General features: G+C 27.7%; 2 protein-coding genes across 7 annotated transcripts in view; both read right to left on the reverse strand.

The window, feature by feature from the left end:
• Positions 1–27: 27 nt before the first annotated feature.
• LOC122634513 (protein mini spindles) lies at positions 28–13,187 on the reverse strand. Of its 5 annotated transcripts, none has more exons than XM_043823527.1 (37): positions 13,098–13,187; positions 12,891–12,991; positions 10,339–10,405; positions 10,059–10,252; positions 9,729–9,935; positions 9,504–9,623; positions 9,246–9,424; positions 8,960–9,183; positions 8,659–8,853; positions 8,413–8,593; positions 8,204–8,316; positions 7,881–8,091; positions 7,624–7,778; positions 7,383–7,534; positions 7,060–7,278; positions 6,787–6,970; positions 6,495–6,692; positions 6,167–6,403; positions 5,903–6,065; positions 5,648–5,817; positions 5,325–5,483; positions 4,917–5,189; positions 4,638–4,841; positions 4,412–4,547; positions 4,117–4,310; positions 3,818–4,023; positions 3,369–3,515; positions 2,566–2,736; positions 2,337–2,499; positions 2,039–2,197; positions 1,762–1,949; positions 1,506–1,668; positions 1,262–1,435; positions 1,048–1,197; positions 795–966; positions 516–664; positions 28–441 (listed from the first exon to the last, which is right to left on the reverse strand). In XM_043823527.1, the coding sequence occupies exons 3-36, from the start codon at positions 10,393–10,395 to the stop codon at positions 543–545; spliced, it is 5,940 nt and encodes a 1,979-aa protein (XP_043679462.1). In that variant the 5' UTR covers positions 10,396–10,405; positions 12,891–12,991; positions 13,098–13,187; the 3' UTR covers positions 28–441; positions 516–542. The 5 variants fall into 5 exon arrangements, with proteins under 5 accessions (XP_043679462.1, XP_043679461.1, XP_043679463.1 ...); XM_043823526.1 differs by having other exon boundaries at positions 13,088–13,181; XM_043823528.1 differs by lacking the exons at positions 12,891–12,991; positions 13,098–13,187 and adding an exon at positions 11,428–11,449.
• A 900-nt stretch (positions 13,188–14,087) lies between these two features.
• LOC122634675 overlaps positions 14,088–19,243 on the reverse strand; it is a 6,999-nt gene continuing 1,843 nt past the window's right edge. Inside the window, exons 2-7 of one of the 2 annotated variants that reach the window (XM_043823835.1) lie at positions 18,702–19,243; positions 18,351–18,599; positions 17,451–17,499; positions 17,209–17,308; positions 16,635–16,864; positions 14,088–16,494 (exon numbers count right to left, since the gene is read on the reverse strand). The exon at positions 18,702–19,243 is cut by the window's right edge and continues 328 nt beyond it. In XM_043823835.1, the coding sequence (XP_043679770.1) occupies positions 14,474–16,494; positions 16,635–16,864; positions 17,209–17,308; positions 17,451–17,499; positions 18,351–18,506 (2,556 nt within the window). In that variant the 5' untranslated portion in view covers positions 18,507–18,599; positions 18,702–19,243 and the 3' untranslated portion in view covers positions 14,088–14,473. Of the gene's footprint in view, positions 16,495–16,634; positions 16,865–17,208; positions 17,309–17,450; positions 17,500–18,350; positions 18,666–18,701 lie in introns of those variants that run through there. The other variant, XM_043823836.1, reaches the window with a different exon arrangement.

The raw sequence follows: 19,243 nt of genomic DNA on the forward strand, positions 1-19,243 counted from the left end.
ACACATATGCCATATAGAAATACAGAGTTTGCATCGAATTTTTTTATTTCTTCGTAAATGAACATTCCATTTCAAACTATATTTTACAAAGACTATTTTCATTATCACTTTTTTCTAAGCAAAGGCTACTTCCTAAATTTACGATTAAATTAAAAAGAAGTCTTTCGCTAACTATGCAAGTGATACATTTTAGGAAAATTTGTATCATTTATTCTAAGTTTATTTGTATATATCATGGAAACATCAATATATGACGAAATAAAACTAAGTCGTACGCAATATCTGTATTTACACTACGCACCTCCGTTTTACTATTAGCTTTTTATATAATTAAGGAGGCCATGCCAATAAACGTTATTATATAACAATGGAAAATATTAAAGATGGGGTGTATGTATCATACGTTATACTGTATGAGCTAATCCTTCAAATATTGGATATCTGAAAAAGAAATTGTTAGTGTAAATTAATTAATTAATAGAGATTGTTAATATTAATTGAATCGCCTTACATACTTCAATTATATTGATTACGTATACAATTCATACTGGATTTGACTGACTAGAGGTTGTTCTACACTGTGCTTCAAGTGATCTGAGTTTTTCAAGCCTGTGCATTGGATCCAGTAGACTTTTTTCTTCTATTTCAGGAGTTGTAGTAGATTCTATATATAGTTAAAGATCGATGCGGTATTTGATTTAGATTTAGAATAAAATTAACACTGTCTTGAGTCGGTCAAGCGTAGAGTGTATGATTTATTTATATTCGATTACTAATTAATTTTTATAGATAACCTGTATTGTAATGATTCATTCTTGGTATAACTCCTTGATTTCGTCGTGCCTGATCAATTTCTCGTAATCCTTGTTCTATAAAGTCCTGGAAGAACTGATGTGACTTAACTAAGAAAGGTTGAACATCTGCATCAGGATATTGAAGTTTAAAATCATAAAGTTGCATTAAACCCTACAAAATATTAAATAAGGATGGTTTAACAAAAATTGAGATCATATAATAATTTAAATATCAAGAAATGCTACTGCAAACCTCTTGCATATGTTCTTTTGATCCAATTTTTTTGAAGATTTCTGCCAATTGTTGATGAGTAGATTTTGATAAATGTTTTTGCATCTTCGCTGTATTATTGCTTTTTGACATTGGTCTTGACGCAGTGTTTATTTCATCTGGTTTGAATGTCTGTAAAATATATGTTCAATAATTTACAAAATTATCTTTAAATATAGTAATCATTTATACTTACAGCAATTAATCTTATTAAATAAGAATGTAATTCAGATTCATTTGTGTTATTTATTTTTGTCAGATGAGTGAGTATAGTGCTTCCCTTAACACGTGTCATACTGTGAAGAACTGTTTTTATTGTTCTTAGTGGAGTATCAGACCAACGTTTCTTCCACCAAGTAGTCGGATAATCCTGCGAATATTAATTCATATAAATCTTCATTGTATACAAGAAATATTATAAATACAAACTGTAAACGAACCTTCAAAAATCTATGAACTTCTAAGAGAATAGTGTCATAATCCAAATCTGCTGCCCAATTTGGGAATGTTTTCACAATTTTCCACAAACATTTCATCACCAATTCTTCATATTTGGGAGGAGCATTTGATTCAGCACACGCATGAAGTAGTTCTATTAATACACTAAAATATTGCAAATAACATTTGTTCTTTATAAAATCATATATGCGCCACAAAGGTTATTTCTACAATATTTTTACATTTGATATAACTTACCATATAATTGTTGTGTGATTTGAATTATCGATTATTTTAACAACTATGTTATTTACCACTCTGATATATGCTTCTGCTTCTTGTAAACGTTCTAATTTACATTCTGCCAGTAAAGTGATCATTTGTTCAACGAGTTCTTTTAAATGTATGAGTGGAACATTTTTAGCAAGTATTCCAGTATCATAAAACTGAGAAAAATTGACAATATTAATATTACTCTATAAATATATTTCATTATAAAAAGAAAAAAAAAATATTGAATATTTTTATTTCTTACCGTAAGTATCACCATAAAGGTATTTCTAAATCCTTTCGATACGTCTGCACTTCCTTGATGTAAAGGATATGTTTGTAAAAACTTTAATTGCATATTCACCGAACTAATAAATTTATCTTCTCTTGATTGTAATAAACAAGCTTTATGTGATCTTAGTAACTGCAAATAAATAAAAAGAAATTACGTTCTAATAAGAAATAGAAATTATGTAATATAATATTGCGTTCATATAATATTATATTCCTTCATGCAAAATATATTACTAAATTATATAAAACCATTTCTATATTATACTAACGTTGTCAATACTGTTCATTGATTGTATGGCTGTAGGTAAATCGAGACTAGCCATTGCAAGTATAGTACGTTCAAGATTATCTTCCTTGGAATTAGATGGTCCTTCAGGTAATACTGTTGCCGATTTTGGTACCAACAATTTTGGTGGTGATATTGGTATCATTCTATAATACATTATAAATAAATAAATAATTTTGTATCATTTACACGTTATAACTAAAGGTACTTACTGAGTTTTATGAGGATTAAGATTAATTGGTTCGTCGATATCAGATATAGTAGTATCTTGAAGAACAGGATTCCTAAATTTTACTGGAGCACTCGATTCAATTTTTTGTAGAAAATCCATGTCCAATCCAAATGGTCCAATTGCTTCTGTTTGTCCTATTGGAAGTGGATTCCTATAAACATATCAATATATTAAAATATCTGCAATGAATCGTATAAAATAAATTTCAATACAAACTTGATACGAATATTTGATGCCAAATAATCATAACTACAAAGTTCTACTATTAAGTAATGGTGAATGTATATTTTTTTTGTACTATTTCATACTACATTTAAAATTATATTTTTGATTATTTTGCATTGAACTGAATTAAAGTTCTATAAGTAATTAAACTATTAATGTGGTAAGTACAACATTTGTACGTATATTATTTTGCAAAATAACAGAAAGTTATATAAATTAATGATCCATTTTTACAACACAAGAGGATTTTTTTTATAATTTATAATATAAATTATTTAACTTACTTTTTTTTTATAATAGAATAATATTTACATGACATGCAGATCAAACAAAGCTATTATTAAATGATAAATCGGTACTTATTACTAACGAGACATTAGTAAATAAAAAAATAATTTATGATATTATTACTTTCTACTCATTCAAAATAAAATAAAACATAGAAGGGAAAAGGTACGAAAGAAATGTTGAACATTACAGGAATTTTAAAGCGTACGATTAGCCCAACACCATAATATTTCATACTGAAAGTAAAAGAAATTATTAAGAATCACAAACATGTTAACATCATCTTGATCATTTTTAGGAGGTAGATGAGTATCTTGATTAAGTTCCTTCTTTACTTCACAAGTTGACTGCTCTATACAGCGTTCCTTTGATCGTTCATTATCAATTTCTGTTGTTTCGGCTGTTATAACTTTCGTCCTGCAAGATTGTTATAAAGCAAGCACATGCGAACATAAATAAATTAATAAAAGTAATATTATGGGCTGAAAGATATTTGACGTAATCTTTTGATCATAAAAAAAGAAATATTTTCTTTCGTTTCATGTATACCACCATAATAATTATTCGTATGAAGATAATAAATAATATATACATTCAGTTTTAAATATTGAAGCATGCTAAGGCTTTCCGCACTTTCTGAAAGCACGTGTACAATGGATAAAAATCTAATGAAATAGAGAATGTAAATAAAAATGATTTAATAGCATACTTAAACTTACAGATTATTAGACATTTCATCTTCCTCATCCTCCTGTTCCGGGATTTCTTCATTTTCTTCTTTATAGTCACTTTCTACATCTTCTGTCAGAGGAACAGTGTCCGTGATCGTAGGTACAATCCTAGTAGAAGATGTTGATTTTACGGGACGATTTTTCGCTGCCCTTTTAATACGTTCATCCAATAATGATTGATCCTTTTCTGATATCTATGTTAAATGAATATTATAAAAATAATATTTTTCAATAAGAATGATGAATGATCAGATTAAAAATAAAAAGATTTTTTTTTAACAATTTACCTGACCAATTAGTTTAGTTATCTTTTCACCTTCCAGAAAATATGCTTGTACGATACAATTTAAAGCAGCATTGCGAACAGAATTATCACGATCTGCTATTTGTTTAGCAACTTCTTTTAATGCTGCTGCTGGAGATGGTTGGCATACACTAACTCCATAATTTTCTATAAGTGACCCTAATTGATCTAAACATCCTAAAAATTGTTTCTTTGATTAATAAAAAATTTCGAAATTTTTATATTACTTCGTTAAACAATGTATTAAATTCATCTTTTTATTAGAACATTATGAATACCTGTTCTTTGACGAGCGTTCTTTGATTTTAGGCCTTCCATTACATATGAAAATAATTTGCTGACAGGATATACAAGTGCTATTTGTTTAAATAATGCACGCACGCCATTACGTACAGCATCTTTCGGATCACCTATCTAAAAGAATATTCATCTTATTATCTCACTTACTATATTATATATAAAATGATTCTTAATCATTAAATACAATAAATTTGGCTGATATACCTTAATAATAAGATAAGGAATAAACGATGCAGCTTCATTTTCTAACATGTGATACTGATCCTCTATTAATAAATTGAAAACGGTTTGCAAATAATCCAGACCCTTCAATAACACAGAAGGATTAGTATCAAAAAATCTCAGAGTTAACCACTTAAGAATAAGATCGAGATTCGAGACCAATGCTTTACTGTTTCCAGGAATATCCTAAAAAATTAAATAATATATTTACAATGTAAAATCTTTACATAATTGAACAAATATTTTCATTAAAATATTCACCTCTGTTAATGATTCAATAGCTTTTAAATGATATCGAAAATCAGAATGAAACATATTCGTCATTAAAGTCTTGTTCACATTTGCCGCAGTCATAAGTTCTTTAAGTAGTTCTACAAATTCTTCCCTTGGTGTTGTGAAATTCCATTTTAAAACCTTCAGTTTTTGTTCATCGATGACTCGTTGATGTTTTAGATTGTTAGTTACTAGCAAAGGACTATTGTCGACATCTTCATCCTTTTTACGAGCACTTCCTGGTTTGGATGATGCTCCTCCCTAGAACATTGGTGGTATCAATTATTTAAAAAATTAATAAATTAATTTTCTCAAATATGAAAAACATTAATGAACTAAGAATTCATGAATTAAGAATTAAACTGAAACTAAGAATTAATGAATTAAGAAACAAACCTTTGGTTTGACTACTGCTTTAGCTATTTTTGCAGCACCTCCACTTTTCACGGTTTTCTGTATATTTTCATCTGATAATTGTTTCTTAGATAAAGGTTTTATAGGTAAATTAGGTCGAGATTTATCTAAAGCAGCGAGTACCACTGTTCTTGAACCAGGCTGTAATTAATAATTTCAAATAATTTGATTACTGTTGTTTGCGAAACATACAAAATAATTTTTCTTTGATTAATATTATTCTTTTTATGCACAAACGATATGAACTTCTATTATACACACTTTACTAGCAAAATTATTTTTAGTGAATAATAATTTTCTCATACCTTTAATTTTTCTGTATTTCTAGCCATTGTTTCATAAGAAAGGTGAATCATGAATCCTAGTACAGCTTCTTGAGCATTCTTTCTTACATCAGAATTTCTATCCTCTAAATTATTATATAAATGAGGAATACAAACAAGAAGTTCTTCTTTCGGTACTTGTTTTACAGGAACTAAAGAAAAAAAGAAAAGAAAACAAGAATTAAGATATTTAATATAATAAAATATGACATTATCATTATTGAAATGCACGCTTACTTAATGGTAACTTTTGGGACAACCAATTCCACAATTCAGCTCTGAGCGTTGGAGATCCAGATTTTAGAGCATCCCCTATAATTTCTCCATCAAAGAATTCTTTGTAACCGCATTGTTCTCCCCATGTATCAATACATGAAATTGCAGCAGTTCTTATCCAAACCTAAAATACATTGTTGTAAAATATATAAGAAGCTTAATGTTATTTATTAATTAAAATTATTGCAAGTAATTCAGTAAAATTTACTATAAAAATATACTAACCTTACTATCTCCAAGACATTGTATGAAACCAGGTAATAAAATCCTTAAATGTTGTTTTGCTGATGTACCTAATGACACAGCTAACGTTTGACATATACCTAAAGTTGATTGTGCAATTTTACTATTACTATCGACTAATCGCAATGCTAATCCTTGTGGTAAATCACCAATAGAGCCCTTTATATATTTTGATTCATTCAATATAGAACTTATTTTTTGTAATCCTTCATTTCGTACCTATTTTTAAAAATATAGAAAGATTCAATAAAGATAATTATAAATATACATATATCTCTTGTAATCAGTTGAAACGAAATCTTAAATTTACCTTCCAATTCTTATCAGATAATTCACTAAGAAGACTTTCTGTAATTTGACTGCTAATGTCAACCCGTGGAATTAAGTCATTTATATTTTGGTCACTATTTTCAACTTTTTCATTAATCTCAGGTTCATCAGTATCGTCATTTTTAATTTTCTTATTTTTTGCACCTCGTATAGGCACAGGTGGATTTTCCCCATTATGCTAAAATATGAAGCAAAAATAAAGTAAAATTTAGGTAATATTAATAATTATATAATATGCATTTGATAATATATAATCCTTAAATGATATTCACTTTTTCGCATTCTTGTTCAATTTGTTGTTTAAGAGATGGTTTTTCATTATCAAAAAATGTAAGCAGTTGTCTTCCCATATATAAATATAAAGTGCCAATTAGTGTTATAGCAGCAGTACGTACACCAGGATTAGTTGCTGCTACTGCTTTCTTTATATTTTCTATTAAAGATTTGACATTAACTCTATAATATAAATATAACATACATTATAAAATGTGTAAACATAAAACTAAATAATAAAATTGTCTTCGAAGTATTGGATCAATACATACGTGCAGCCAAATTCCATAAGACCCCTACTTAACCAAAGCAATGTTTCTTGTTGAACTTTGGGATTTTTTTGATTAAATGCGAATGCAAGTATTTCATTTGATACATATTCAAAACTAGTAGCACTCGCTATCGATAGAAGTGTCTCGGATGCAATTGGACTATTTTTTGCATCTCCTAATTTTTCTGTTATGTCTATAATGCAATATCCAGAAACAGTGCTGAAAATATAATAATAATAATAATATAATAAAATAACATATACACATTACAGTTCAATATAAACATAAAAGATATAAAATATATAATAAACGATTATACAAACCATGAAAATGGATAATTTTCTGCCAAAGTTTTTATAATTTCCAATCTGTGTTTTAGAACTTGAAAGTTCATATCTTTGAGGCCAGATTTCTTTGCCAATGTTCTTACAATGACTTGTGTAGATACATCTGTTGGTTCCATATCCTTTACAATCTATAAGAAAATAAAAGTTTAAATGTTTTACTAATTCTTTCAAAATTTCAAATAAAAAAAAAAAAAAAAGAAGAAATTATTTGTAGAACCTGAGAAAGCTGTTCAACAGCAGACAATCGAGTTTTCCAATTACTATCTACAAGTCCTGAAATTACTTCACTTGGTAATATTTGCGAAGCCATTTCCTCTATTTCTTCAGTACTGTAATCCTTTTCTACTTTCACATTTGAAGATTTCTTAGAAGCTATAATAATATCATATATATAAGTATATATTATTTATAGTGTGTGTGTGTGTGTACATTAAATGTTTAGAAAAGAATATGTTTATTCTAGATTAAATTTACCTAAATTTGTTGAAGAAGAAGCAATCGGTTTTCTTGATAAACCTTGTTTAGTCGTATTAGTATTCGACCTTTTCATTGGTTTTGTTTCATTTTCTTTTGATTTTGTATTTTGCTCCACTTTAGCTGGTGCTGTTTTGGGTCTAGGCTTTGAAGACTTTTGTGCAGGTGGAAGTTTAACTATTATCACAACTTTCTCTGCACATTCTTTGATCTGATATATAACAAAAGAAATTATAAAAACTGTTAAAAATTTTCTTTATATTTGTTGCTTTTAATAATTAATGAAGTAAATAAGCAATGATACTATCAAAGTAAATACATACCTTAGTCATTTTTAAATTATCTATGTCTGTCAAAAACGGCATCATAGCTTTTTCTCCAACTAATTTCATCGCGGTCGCAATTGCTTCTGCTGAATTATCTCTAACGGTAGGATCTGAAAATAATATAATATATCATTCGTGAGCAAATATTTGAGATTTTTATATACAAGTTCGATGAGCGAATATACTAAATAATAAATTAAGTATACCTGGTTCATTTAATGTTTTTAAAAGTGTTGTTGTATATGCCTTTAATAACTTTTTATTTAAACTCGGCGAAGGAGTACGAGCAAAACATCTTGCTAAATATGCAGCAGTTTCTGCTTTTACTGCAGGATTTTTATTTTCTAATGCAGCAAGTGTATCTTCCAGTATAAGATCGATTGTTATCTAATACATATAAAAATAATATTTTCAATTGTTCCCAATAAGAAATAATAAATATAAATACTTACACTAAGAAAAATTGCATCTGCAGCTTCTCGAAGCGCTTGTACAACATTTTGCTTCTTTTCACGAAATTTCTCCAAAATAGCCGCCAAACACGATGTTGCATAAGATTGAAATCGTTTTCTCAAACCTGTGGCTAAGCCAGTTAAACATTTTCCTGCTAATGCAACGACCAATACATTTGTATCTTTAGATATTACCTATAAATAAATAAATATTGTTAAGTTCTTCTTAATAACTTCTTAGTAATAATAATTATTATGACGTTATTCAAAAATAACATTAAATTTATTAAAATATACATACCTTTTTCAATGCTTTCACTACTTCTCCATAATCACCATTTTCTAACCTTGGATTTGACACAAGTTTTTCTAAAATTTCTAAGGCTTCTTTTCTCTCTTGCCATTTCTTAGCTTCCAATTTTTCATAGAAATCTTTAGGTAATTTAGAAAGTATGTCAACGGGTTCTAGTAATTCATATGGATCTATGTCTGGTGCTATGTCTCTGTCAATTTCTTCTTTCTCACCTGTAAAAATTATCCATCTTGTATAGTAACTTGATAAAATTCAAAACAAATGAACAGCTTACCTTCACTATCGTCACCCATTATTGGATCACTAACACATGTTGTTTTTGGTTTTTGTGATTTCAAGTAACGTTTAGGTACAGCTCTTTCATTTCCTAAATTATTAAATTCTGTCTCTAATTCTGTAATGTGTACTGGTTTTAAGGTATTCAATTGTTGCTTCAATGGAGCACCTATCCATCTGTATTGTTATTTCATAAATGTATGAAGATTATAAAAGGATATGTAAAATATTAAAAACTATTAATTTTTCTACATACCTGTACATTTCAATGACCAGTGCTTTACCTTCTTCTCTAACCATCTTATCTCTATCTTCTAAAAAACTAGGTATCTTCTTTATCAGAGGCTTGACATTAATAACTTTTGATCCAAATTCACTATCAAAAATTACACATTTGATATAAAATTTAAGTAAATGTTAAACATGTATCATAAATGTTACGCAATAATATTTTTAATTTTTAACTTAATTTTTAATTTACCTAAGACTAAGAGTCAAAGCAGCAATGCACGCAGATACAATTTTTGGATTTTTTGCCTCTGTTCCTTTCAGTAATTCCTCTTGTACTGTTTCATGTTTTTCTATTTCTATATACATTAATGTTATTTGTACTGCTAAATCTTTCGTTTTAGCTTTGGGTGCAGCAATACATTTAGTCACTATGCCGTTCATAACTTCACCAACCGTTCTAAAAATATATAATACAATGTAAAAATACAAAGAATAAATGATCACTTAAAATGTCATCGAACCTTTCTTTACGTTGCTATAAAATTGTTCTTACTTTGTATACTAAAAATTTATAACTTACTTTCCCGCAACAGCCGCATTTTCTACAAAAGCTAACACTGCCTCTAAACCTTTCTCCTGTGCTGCAGCGTTACTATCCAATACAAATTTTTTAACAAAGCCTAAAAATTTATTCCATTCTGGCGATTTTTCATCGTCTATGCATTGAAATGTTTTTACGCATTCTTCATATCCATGTAATCTTGCTCTCCATGACTATAAAGAAGAAAAATAGACAAAGAAACAAGTACATATACTGTTTATATCAATGTATTAATAAAAATAAATATTAACAATAATACCTTATGTACACAACGCTCTTCTAATGGCAATTTCATATACTCCGTATCTTGCTCCATATTTTGGGACCTGATTTATTAAAATATCAATTATGATAATTTCAATATGAATACTTATGATGTATATTCATCTCTACAACTAATGACTAACAGATGTACTATATATATTACATTGCTTAGTGGTCTTTTCAATAAGAATTTTTCCTTGAATCACGCAGTAGAGAAATATAACATAGTCACGTGATCATTCGCGCGACCGCAATAAGGGAATGCATTACTGCACGTGGGATAAAAAAAAAACGTCAGTATTTCACTAATAAATTATTATTAGATCAATTCTTTTGCAACATTTATTATGAGAAAAAAAATCGATCTTTTCATAATCGATTGAAATTTTAATCTATGAAATTATTACGATAAATGATATTAATCTATCGTACAAATTCAAAAGTGGCCATTTGAAAAAATTTATTTTCCAACAATTCTGTGAAGAAATATGATTTTCAATTGATTATTATCATTGTATGATGATCATATTTAATAAAAATGCAATGCTTATTTGTAAATTGAAAATTGTATTTAATTTGAAAATGGCGCTAAAAAGTACATTCGTACAAAGGATACTAAAGATAACACAAAGCATAGATGGAAGGGATATCAGCGTCAACTAAAATCGTTACCTTTTGTTCGGCAACTTTTTATTCAATATTTTTCTTTTTGTTCGACTTTCAGTAACTGAATGGCTACATTCTATTGTAAGGAAATCGTATGTTCTCCTTGCAATTTTTATGAATGTTATGTATATCAAAGTAATCGATCTGCGCAGTAGAGTAGTGAAGATAGGGGGAACAAGAGGAATTCTCTTTTATATATATTTTATGCATGTATCTGTTCGAGAATCTTACAGTTGCATTTGAAACCAACAATTTTTTAGTATATCATAACGTATATAAAGAGTTACATGTTAGATTCAACGAATAAAAATGATTTATTATTTCTATGAAATGAAAAAAAAAATAAATAAATAAAAGGTTAAGGAAGAAGAACCAAGCAACACATATAATTAAGGTTATGCTTCTATTATAATATTACCTAGTTCAAAATATGTTGCACCGATGTAATGTTTGCACCAACTATTTATAAATAAAGAACTATCATGTTTTTTCTTTCTTTAAAATAAATACACGATATAGGAACTTTTACATTATAGCGAATATAAGTTTCAAATACAAAGAGATGCGAGTATATTATAATAGTTATATATTTAAAGTGGAAATTGTGTAAATATATAAAAAGAATCATAGTCTTGTTATAAAAAAAATTCAGAATTATATATTGTCTTTAGCTTATATGGAAACAATTTTTATTTACATTGTATTTAATTTATTCGAAATAAGTTTCTGTAATATAGAGATTTAGATAATACTCGTTTTCAAACCGATTATTATATGAAACTCTTATTCTGCACAAGAAAGCTATAAATTTCGAAATGTAATGTTACATATATAGATTTACTAATAAAAGCTAATAAACAAAAGAATTTTTTAGAAACTTTCGAATATATTTTGCCTTGTAAGATAATAAATATGTTCAAAGAATGATTTTTTAAATGAATATATTTTTGTACCTTATTAATATACAGAAGTCTCTTCGAATAAATACTCGCAAAAATAGCATTTAAGATAAAGTAGAAAAATGTAATAAAAATATATGAAATAAACATAAAAGAATATTATCCATATTTCTAAGATAAGTCAAATATATAATCTATATAAACATATTGAAATAAGATTACTTTTTCTAAAGATATCAAAGAATACATGTACTAAATACTACTTATTACAGTTACAAATGATAAACAAGCAGCGTCTAAGTGAAACCAAGAAAATTTTTATTAAAACTTTTGTTATAGCATTAGGAATAATATATATTTCTTAATTTTTGTTTTCATATTTCGACTATTTTCTTCTATTTTCTATTAAACGTTATTTTGCAAATGTTTATTTGAAGTGACTCCTATATATTTATAACATATGATATATTTTTATTATAAAAATTATCTTTCAAATATATCTGCTTTAAGAAAATAAAATATGTCTAAAAATTCTTAAATAATTACTTTGTTTTTTAACATTCATTGAGAAGTATAAGTATCTATATTATAATTAAGCATAAAAGAGAGATATTTTTCTTTTACAATATAAATTAATTATTATTTGTCAATATACGTATAACAATATAAAAAAATCAATGAATATGAGATTAAACTTTATATAGAGATATTTCATAATTGATAATGAGTTGCAAATATTAAGACAATTACAGATAAAAGTAAATGCAACAACTCTGTAAATTAATATCAAGTATGTTCGAACATTAAAGGGATAAATTACAAATTTATTCGTTAAAAAAATTATTAATATCACAATTGTAAGACAATGTTTTTATGTTGTACGTACGCGTTGACGACATTTTATACGACAAAATTTTTGTACGAAAGCATCTTAGAAGACATAATGAATAATATAAGCCATTGCTCTGTAAGTAGTACTCACCTTTTGAGAAGACGTTAAAAAAAGGTCCCTTCACAGAGCTCGTTAGATTTTTCAGTAAATTCGTTTTGTATTGCCTTATATAGTCCGTTTTAAACGAATTGCTAATAAAAAGGAAGTATTAATGATTACGTTAGTTTGATGATTTCTATAAAGACTTGATAGCCACTAGACATTTAACAGTCAATTTTCAAACATACGTGCTACTACCTTTAACCGTCAAACGTGAATGCAAACAAAAAGATGATTGCTTGCGATACTTTCCGCACAACAAATTGTAGAATCTCTTCAACCTAGTTGGTTAGTCGTAATCTCAATAGATGGCATTAAAGTAATTCGCCATAGACGTAACGATATGATCATATTCTTTTCACTTTTAATTATTGCATTTGTAATTTGTTATCGATTATCTTTTTATTACAATTACAATTACAATCAAAAATATTGTAATATAAAGTATAAATATTTGTTAGACTTCAATAACAAAAAAAAATAATGATACAAAAAAAAACATAAAATAGCACATACATATGCTTCTAGTGCATGTATGCTTGATTCTTTTTAACATTTTAATAAAATATACAGAGTATAGAAAAAATATAATAATTTTTAATTTTTTTATCTAATTTCGTGAATAAGAAAAGCAGTGTTATATTTTATTCTCGATTATAATGACTTTGATCAAAATGTAGAAATTTTAGGTTATTTCATTTGCTGTGATGTAATATAAATGAATTTTCTTCTGATTTACGATTGGTGGAATCATTTCATTATATATATATATTCACTGTGTGTGTATGTGTGTGTGTATGTATATATATATATATAATTAGTGACATAGATATAATGAAAAATTTTTAGTAAAATAAGAATAATTTCATACTATTTGCATTTGTATTTTTTTTTCTTTTTCTTTAAACATTTACTCTTCTTAAATGTATGTGTGTGTATGTATGTGTATTAAATGATCTGATAATTAACGTTATTTAATTTCTCTTTCATTTTTATTACATATTTAATTATAATATTTTAATTGGCAAATAAATTAATAACTTTTACTCAAATACTATACATTGTTCGTAAATAATATACAAACATAATGCAATGTTAATGATCACAGAATATTCATTTTTCAATCTAACTTGAATTGATTTAAATAAGAACTAAAGAATTAATGACATTTTTACAAATTTAATATTGTAAGAAGAAAATGTTCGATTTTTTGTTGTTTTTGTACTTATATAAGAATCGATAAAAAAGTATCAAAAAAATGGTGCAGAAATGTACTTTGATCGATTATTATAGAATTTGATATGTAAATAGTAATAATTGATGTAATTTCGTATAAGTGCCTCATGCAATCAAGTATTTTTAAATACATTTTTGTTATTTTTTTTTTGTTTTTTGTTTTTTTTGTCGTTTGAGTAATCTCATCTTATAATATAAACCAAATTTTTTTCTTTTTGTATTTTAAATATTTCTTTTAAACAAAATTAATAATATTTATCGAGATTCGAAGTATTTCAATATATACAGCACTAATCTTTTAAATAAGTTCCCTTATTTCCGACAAGATGTCTATTATTTTAATCAACAAATTGACGATTTCTATCATTTAAATGATTTCCCTGTAAAAGTATAACTTGTGAGGTAGGTTCGTGGAAGAACACTTTATCGTTATTTTGCTTCTCTACAGCCGTAATTACTTTGCAAGGCATATATTGTTGACTAATAGATTTATCGTTATTATGAAAATAAATCGGGATTCTCTGTGTGTTTAGATCTTTTTCAATGGCCAAGTATTTCGTTGGTTGATCAACATTTGGGATTATTGCACACTCATTACCTCGTTTTTGTTCGTGTACAGAATTTAGGGAACTGACATACATGTTTTGAGACTCGTTTAATGTTAATAATTTAAGATTCTGTAGTTCGCTAAAAGCATAGACGTGTGGATCATTTTCACGGAACATAAATTGAACATTCTGCGACGTAACAGGAACAGTAGATTGTTGTATCATAGATTGACTAGATAACGTTTGTTCATACGCCGTTAAATTATTAGGTTTTGATATTAATCCTTGATTAAATATTTTTTGTTCGGTACACGGTTTCATCGATTGATTTATAATTTGAAAATAAATAGGTTTACTCTCATTGTTATCTTGACAATTTTGTGTCGTAGTGTATTTGTCGCATTGTGACGGGTTTATAAATGTTACTTCGGGCTGGTATATGCGATCAGGTTTCGTCGACTTCAATAATAGAGATTGATTATCGTTTTGTATTTCCTGTCTTAAAATTTGACAATGTTTAGAATGGTTGGTATCTGTTGTTCGATGAACACTCGTAGGTTGCGTAGCATCGTGATTTTGAGAATAACGCGATTGCATCGATCCATCGTCGTTGAGTAATATACCTTCTGAAAATGTCACGGATTTATGTGATTTGCGAAGTTGCGTAGATTTTTTCACATCTTTATTCAGATTCGATTTATTCTTATTTTTTTTTATATTCATTTCAACGGGTATACAAAAGTCTACCGTCTGATGCATAGAAGATTGTTTTTTTAATGGCATTGTACAACGTCGACTCTCAAGACATTTATTTGTCTTAACAAATTGAGTTTTAATTATCGAATTATCATTCGAAGATAACGATGAACAAATGTTTAGGTTGAAGTCAACATTTCTTTTCGATGGTTCTTTAAAATATGCGCCGTTACGTTTACCATTCAAAAGATGAGTAAGGTCGGTTATATTTGTAGGTTCACAAACGGATCTTCGAAGAATTGCTGGTACGTGTTTCAAATTTTTAGTAGCTTTCCATGCCATTGCACGATCATTTAGATTCGTACATACATCTTCCTCATGTATATTGTTAGATTCCCGTATCCTGTGTCTTCTTGTACGATCTTTTACAAAATCTTCAATGAATTTTTGTGTCTCTATACAATGATCTCCCGGTATATTTGCTTTAGGAGATTTGCTGATAAACATCAAATTATCGTCTTCTCTATCCTCTGTATCTTTCGTATCGGTATTTTCCGTGTGTCTATATATATACTTTTTATTATTTTTAACTAGAAATTCATCGTCACCTCCAAACTTCATATTACGTTTGACATTATTGAGATTACGTTTCGCACATCTTTGACAATTGATTTCTTTTTTATTTTCATCATCCGTTGAAGAAGTAACCGTAGAAATAGGTCGATCAAACAGTTCAGATGGCAAATGGAAATTAGATAAATGATCAACATTTATCTTCTTAATTTCTTTAGACGGTTTTTTCGGTACAGAAAATAGAATATTATTTGATTGCATTTTATCTTCGACTTCGCGACTAAATTTTGGCGACATTTCAAAATGCGAATCCTCAACAACGTCCGCTGTTAATGATTCCGAATGATCAGAAGATATATAAGATTCTGATTGTATGTTCGAAACGTTTTTACTATCGTTTTCATCGATCGAAGATTTCAACGTATTTTCATTTTTTAAATCATCAAAATAATCGTTAATATTAACGTCCGGTCGTGAAAAATGTTGTCTCATAGCATCCGTATGCATATGTTTAAGATTTTCCTTAACTTTTAGAATTGGATCTGAAAATATGTGAGCCTCCTATATTATATTCTTATAGTAAATTAAATAAAGTTTGTAGAAAGAAAAAAAAAAAAAGAAAAAGAAAAAAAAAGGAAACCGATAATGTATGTGGTACAAAGTTTTTGACATTGACTAATACCTGGCAAATCTGGAAGGATCATCGTATCGTGATCGTCGAAATTTTCCGAACAAATAATCGCACAGAATTCTTCGTACCGATACATCGCGGACCATGAAAATTTTCTCGAACCTGTCAACTGACTTTTCGAAATTCTTTTTTGACATTGTATTTCTTCGTCCGATGAGACGATTCTTTCGAACAGTTTTTCTTTTTTACTACAATTGACTCGTACGGTATTAGGTGAGAGTCTGAAAAAGAAAAGAAAAAAGAAAAGAAAAAAGAAAGAGAGAGAAAAGATAAAAAAAAAAATAAAGATTACGTAGAATGCATATAAACTGCATTCTAAATCGTTGTATGAATTTTAAAAAAATTTCTGGACAAACTATACTCTTGTTAAATTTGTCTCGTTTATGTATATATGTGTGTGTGTGTGTATGTATATATACACATATATGTATATATGTATTTCTCGTACCAAAAGAGGATCGTATTATATAGGTCAAATGTAAAAGAGTAAAACACACACGCGCACACACATATGTATATAACTGTATGGCTACGTTATATATCACGTTCGTAATGAAAAACGTACTCGAGTACATCTTCGGATCTTTCCGATGTGTCTTGATCTAAAAATTTCGCAACTTCTCCTTGTACTCGTGCTTTATAAAATTTACTCGGAGGTAATTTACCTGAAATCCATCGTCAATGCCGTTACTTTATTTATTATTTTATATTATTCAATTTAATGGACATTTGTATTGGACACACACACGCACACGCGCGAACACACACACATACACGCATACACACACATAACATATACGCACATACCTTTTCTTACTTCTTTGCCTTTTGCTCCGTTTCTGTAAATCCCGATTAACTGCGTCAAAGACAAAGATAGTACATATAATATAATATGAAGAAATTTTCGATTGTATTTTTGTATTCTTGTATCTTTTCAACGTTGATTATTATCATGTAGTTCGATTAAAATTTCAAAATTAGATTGAAAATAATAGAATTCATTAAGAAAGAGAAGAATTTTCTTTTTTCTATATTTACATATCTTCATTGAAATAATTCATGATCGCGCCATTTCGAATTAATTTCTTTTCTTTCTTCTCTTCTATTTACGCACGGAAACAAACATATAATTTACATACATGTCGTATGTAAGCGATGTATAACGCGAATAAAGAAAGGAAGTAGAGATGCGACGTATGGTGAAAATGAATAGATCGAGATCGGAATATACAGAATTAAAATCGAATATCATTGTTTACTGTATTCATATTGGTACTTCGCGTAAACGTGATTTTTTGTAATCGTTACAATAACATAATTATTTAAAGAAGAAAAAAAGAAGAAAAAACTAGTGACAATACGACAGAGAATGTATAATTATTTGTTAAATATTATTAAAAATAATTTGTTAAATATTACACTTTCGTACTTTTAATAGGAATCGAACAAATATTTATTATTACATATATACATATATACACATGTATATATATGTGTAATGTATATATATGCATATGTGTGTATATGTATGTATACATAAACTTTCGTAGAAAGGTAAGCAATAAAGGACAGGAGTTTCCATCTTTCCTTAAGTTATCAAGCTTTAATGTTCTTCTCATTAATTTTTTTATAACAGAGAAAATATTGTATACGTTTTTGATGTTTGAAATACTTCAAATAGAGAATAGTACTTTATAATTTACTTACCGAATCTTTTGACGCTTCCAAAGCATTTCGATGCAACTTTTCAAGATCCTTCTTGCGTTTCTTTCTCTTTGGCTTTATCTCTTGTTTCTTGTATTCACCGATTTTTTTCTTATTATTACGATTTAATAATGCGATATCTTTTTCTAGCTTTCCCATTTTCTAATATATTATTATCGCGTTTATATATTTTTATTATTTCACTTATCGGATTAGACGAAAATCTTAATCATCTTGTTGTGCGTCTTCCTTCTAAGAACATTAAGAAAAACGTATAAGAGACACGACTAAATTCAATACTTACATACAAATATACAAATACAATATCTATTATCCAGATTTACATATACAAACAATTTTGTATGTGTAACATGCAGGTGACCCGCTCTCTGGAACACATTTGATAAACTTGTGCTCTTTAAAAGAGTACGATCACTGATTGGTTCGCATTAATCGTACTTATAGAATAGTACAAGGTAAAAAATACATTTCTACGATGAAATAAATATCAAATATTACGATTAATTAATTTTTTTATTTTGTACACGTATACGGTATCATAAACATTGATAAAAATTCTTAATACGAAATATAAACGAACAGAAACATGAATTATAAAATTTTGTTGAACATCGTAAGTTACGATTCGACCAATCAATAATCAGCGTAGTACTTGATGGTACCGTTCAATTCGTCGACGAATCAAATGAGAGAATCTTGTATCCTTCCGCGAATCACATCATCGTGTTACATAGAATCGTTTAATTTCCAGAAACGTCTGCTATTCGATTATTCCTATACATCCACGTTCATATATACATATATATTATTCTATTAAATATTACTTTTTCCATTTGCTTTCGTACGATATAACAATATTCCTTCGAAACAAATGT

Source organism: Vespula pensylvanica, chromosome 15 (assembly GCF_014466175.1).
Source record: "Vespula pensylvanica isolate Volc-1 chromosome 15, ASM1446617v1, whole genome shotgun sequence".
NCBI lineage: Eukaryota > Metazoa > Arthropoda > Insecta > Hymenoptera > Vespidae > Vespula > Vespula pensylvanica.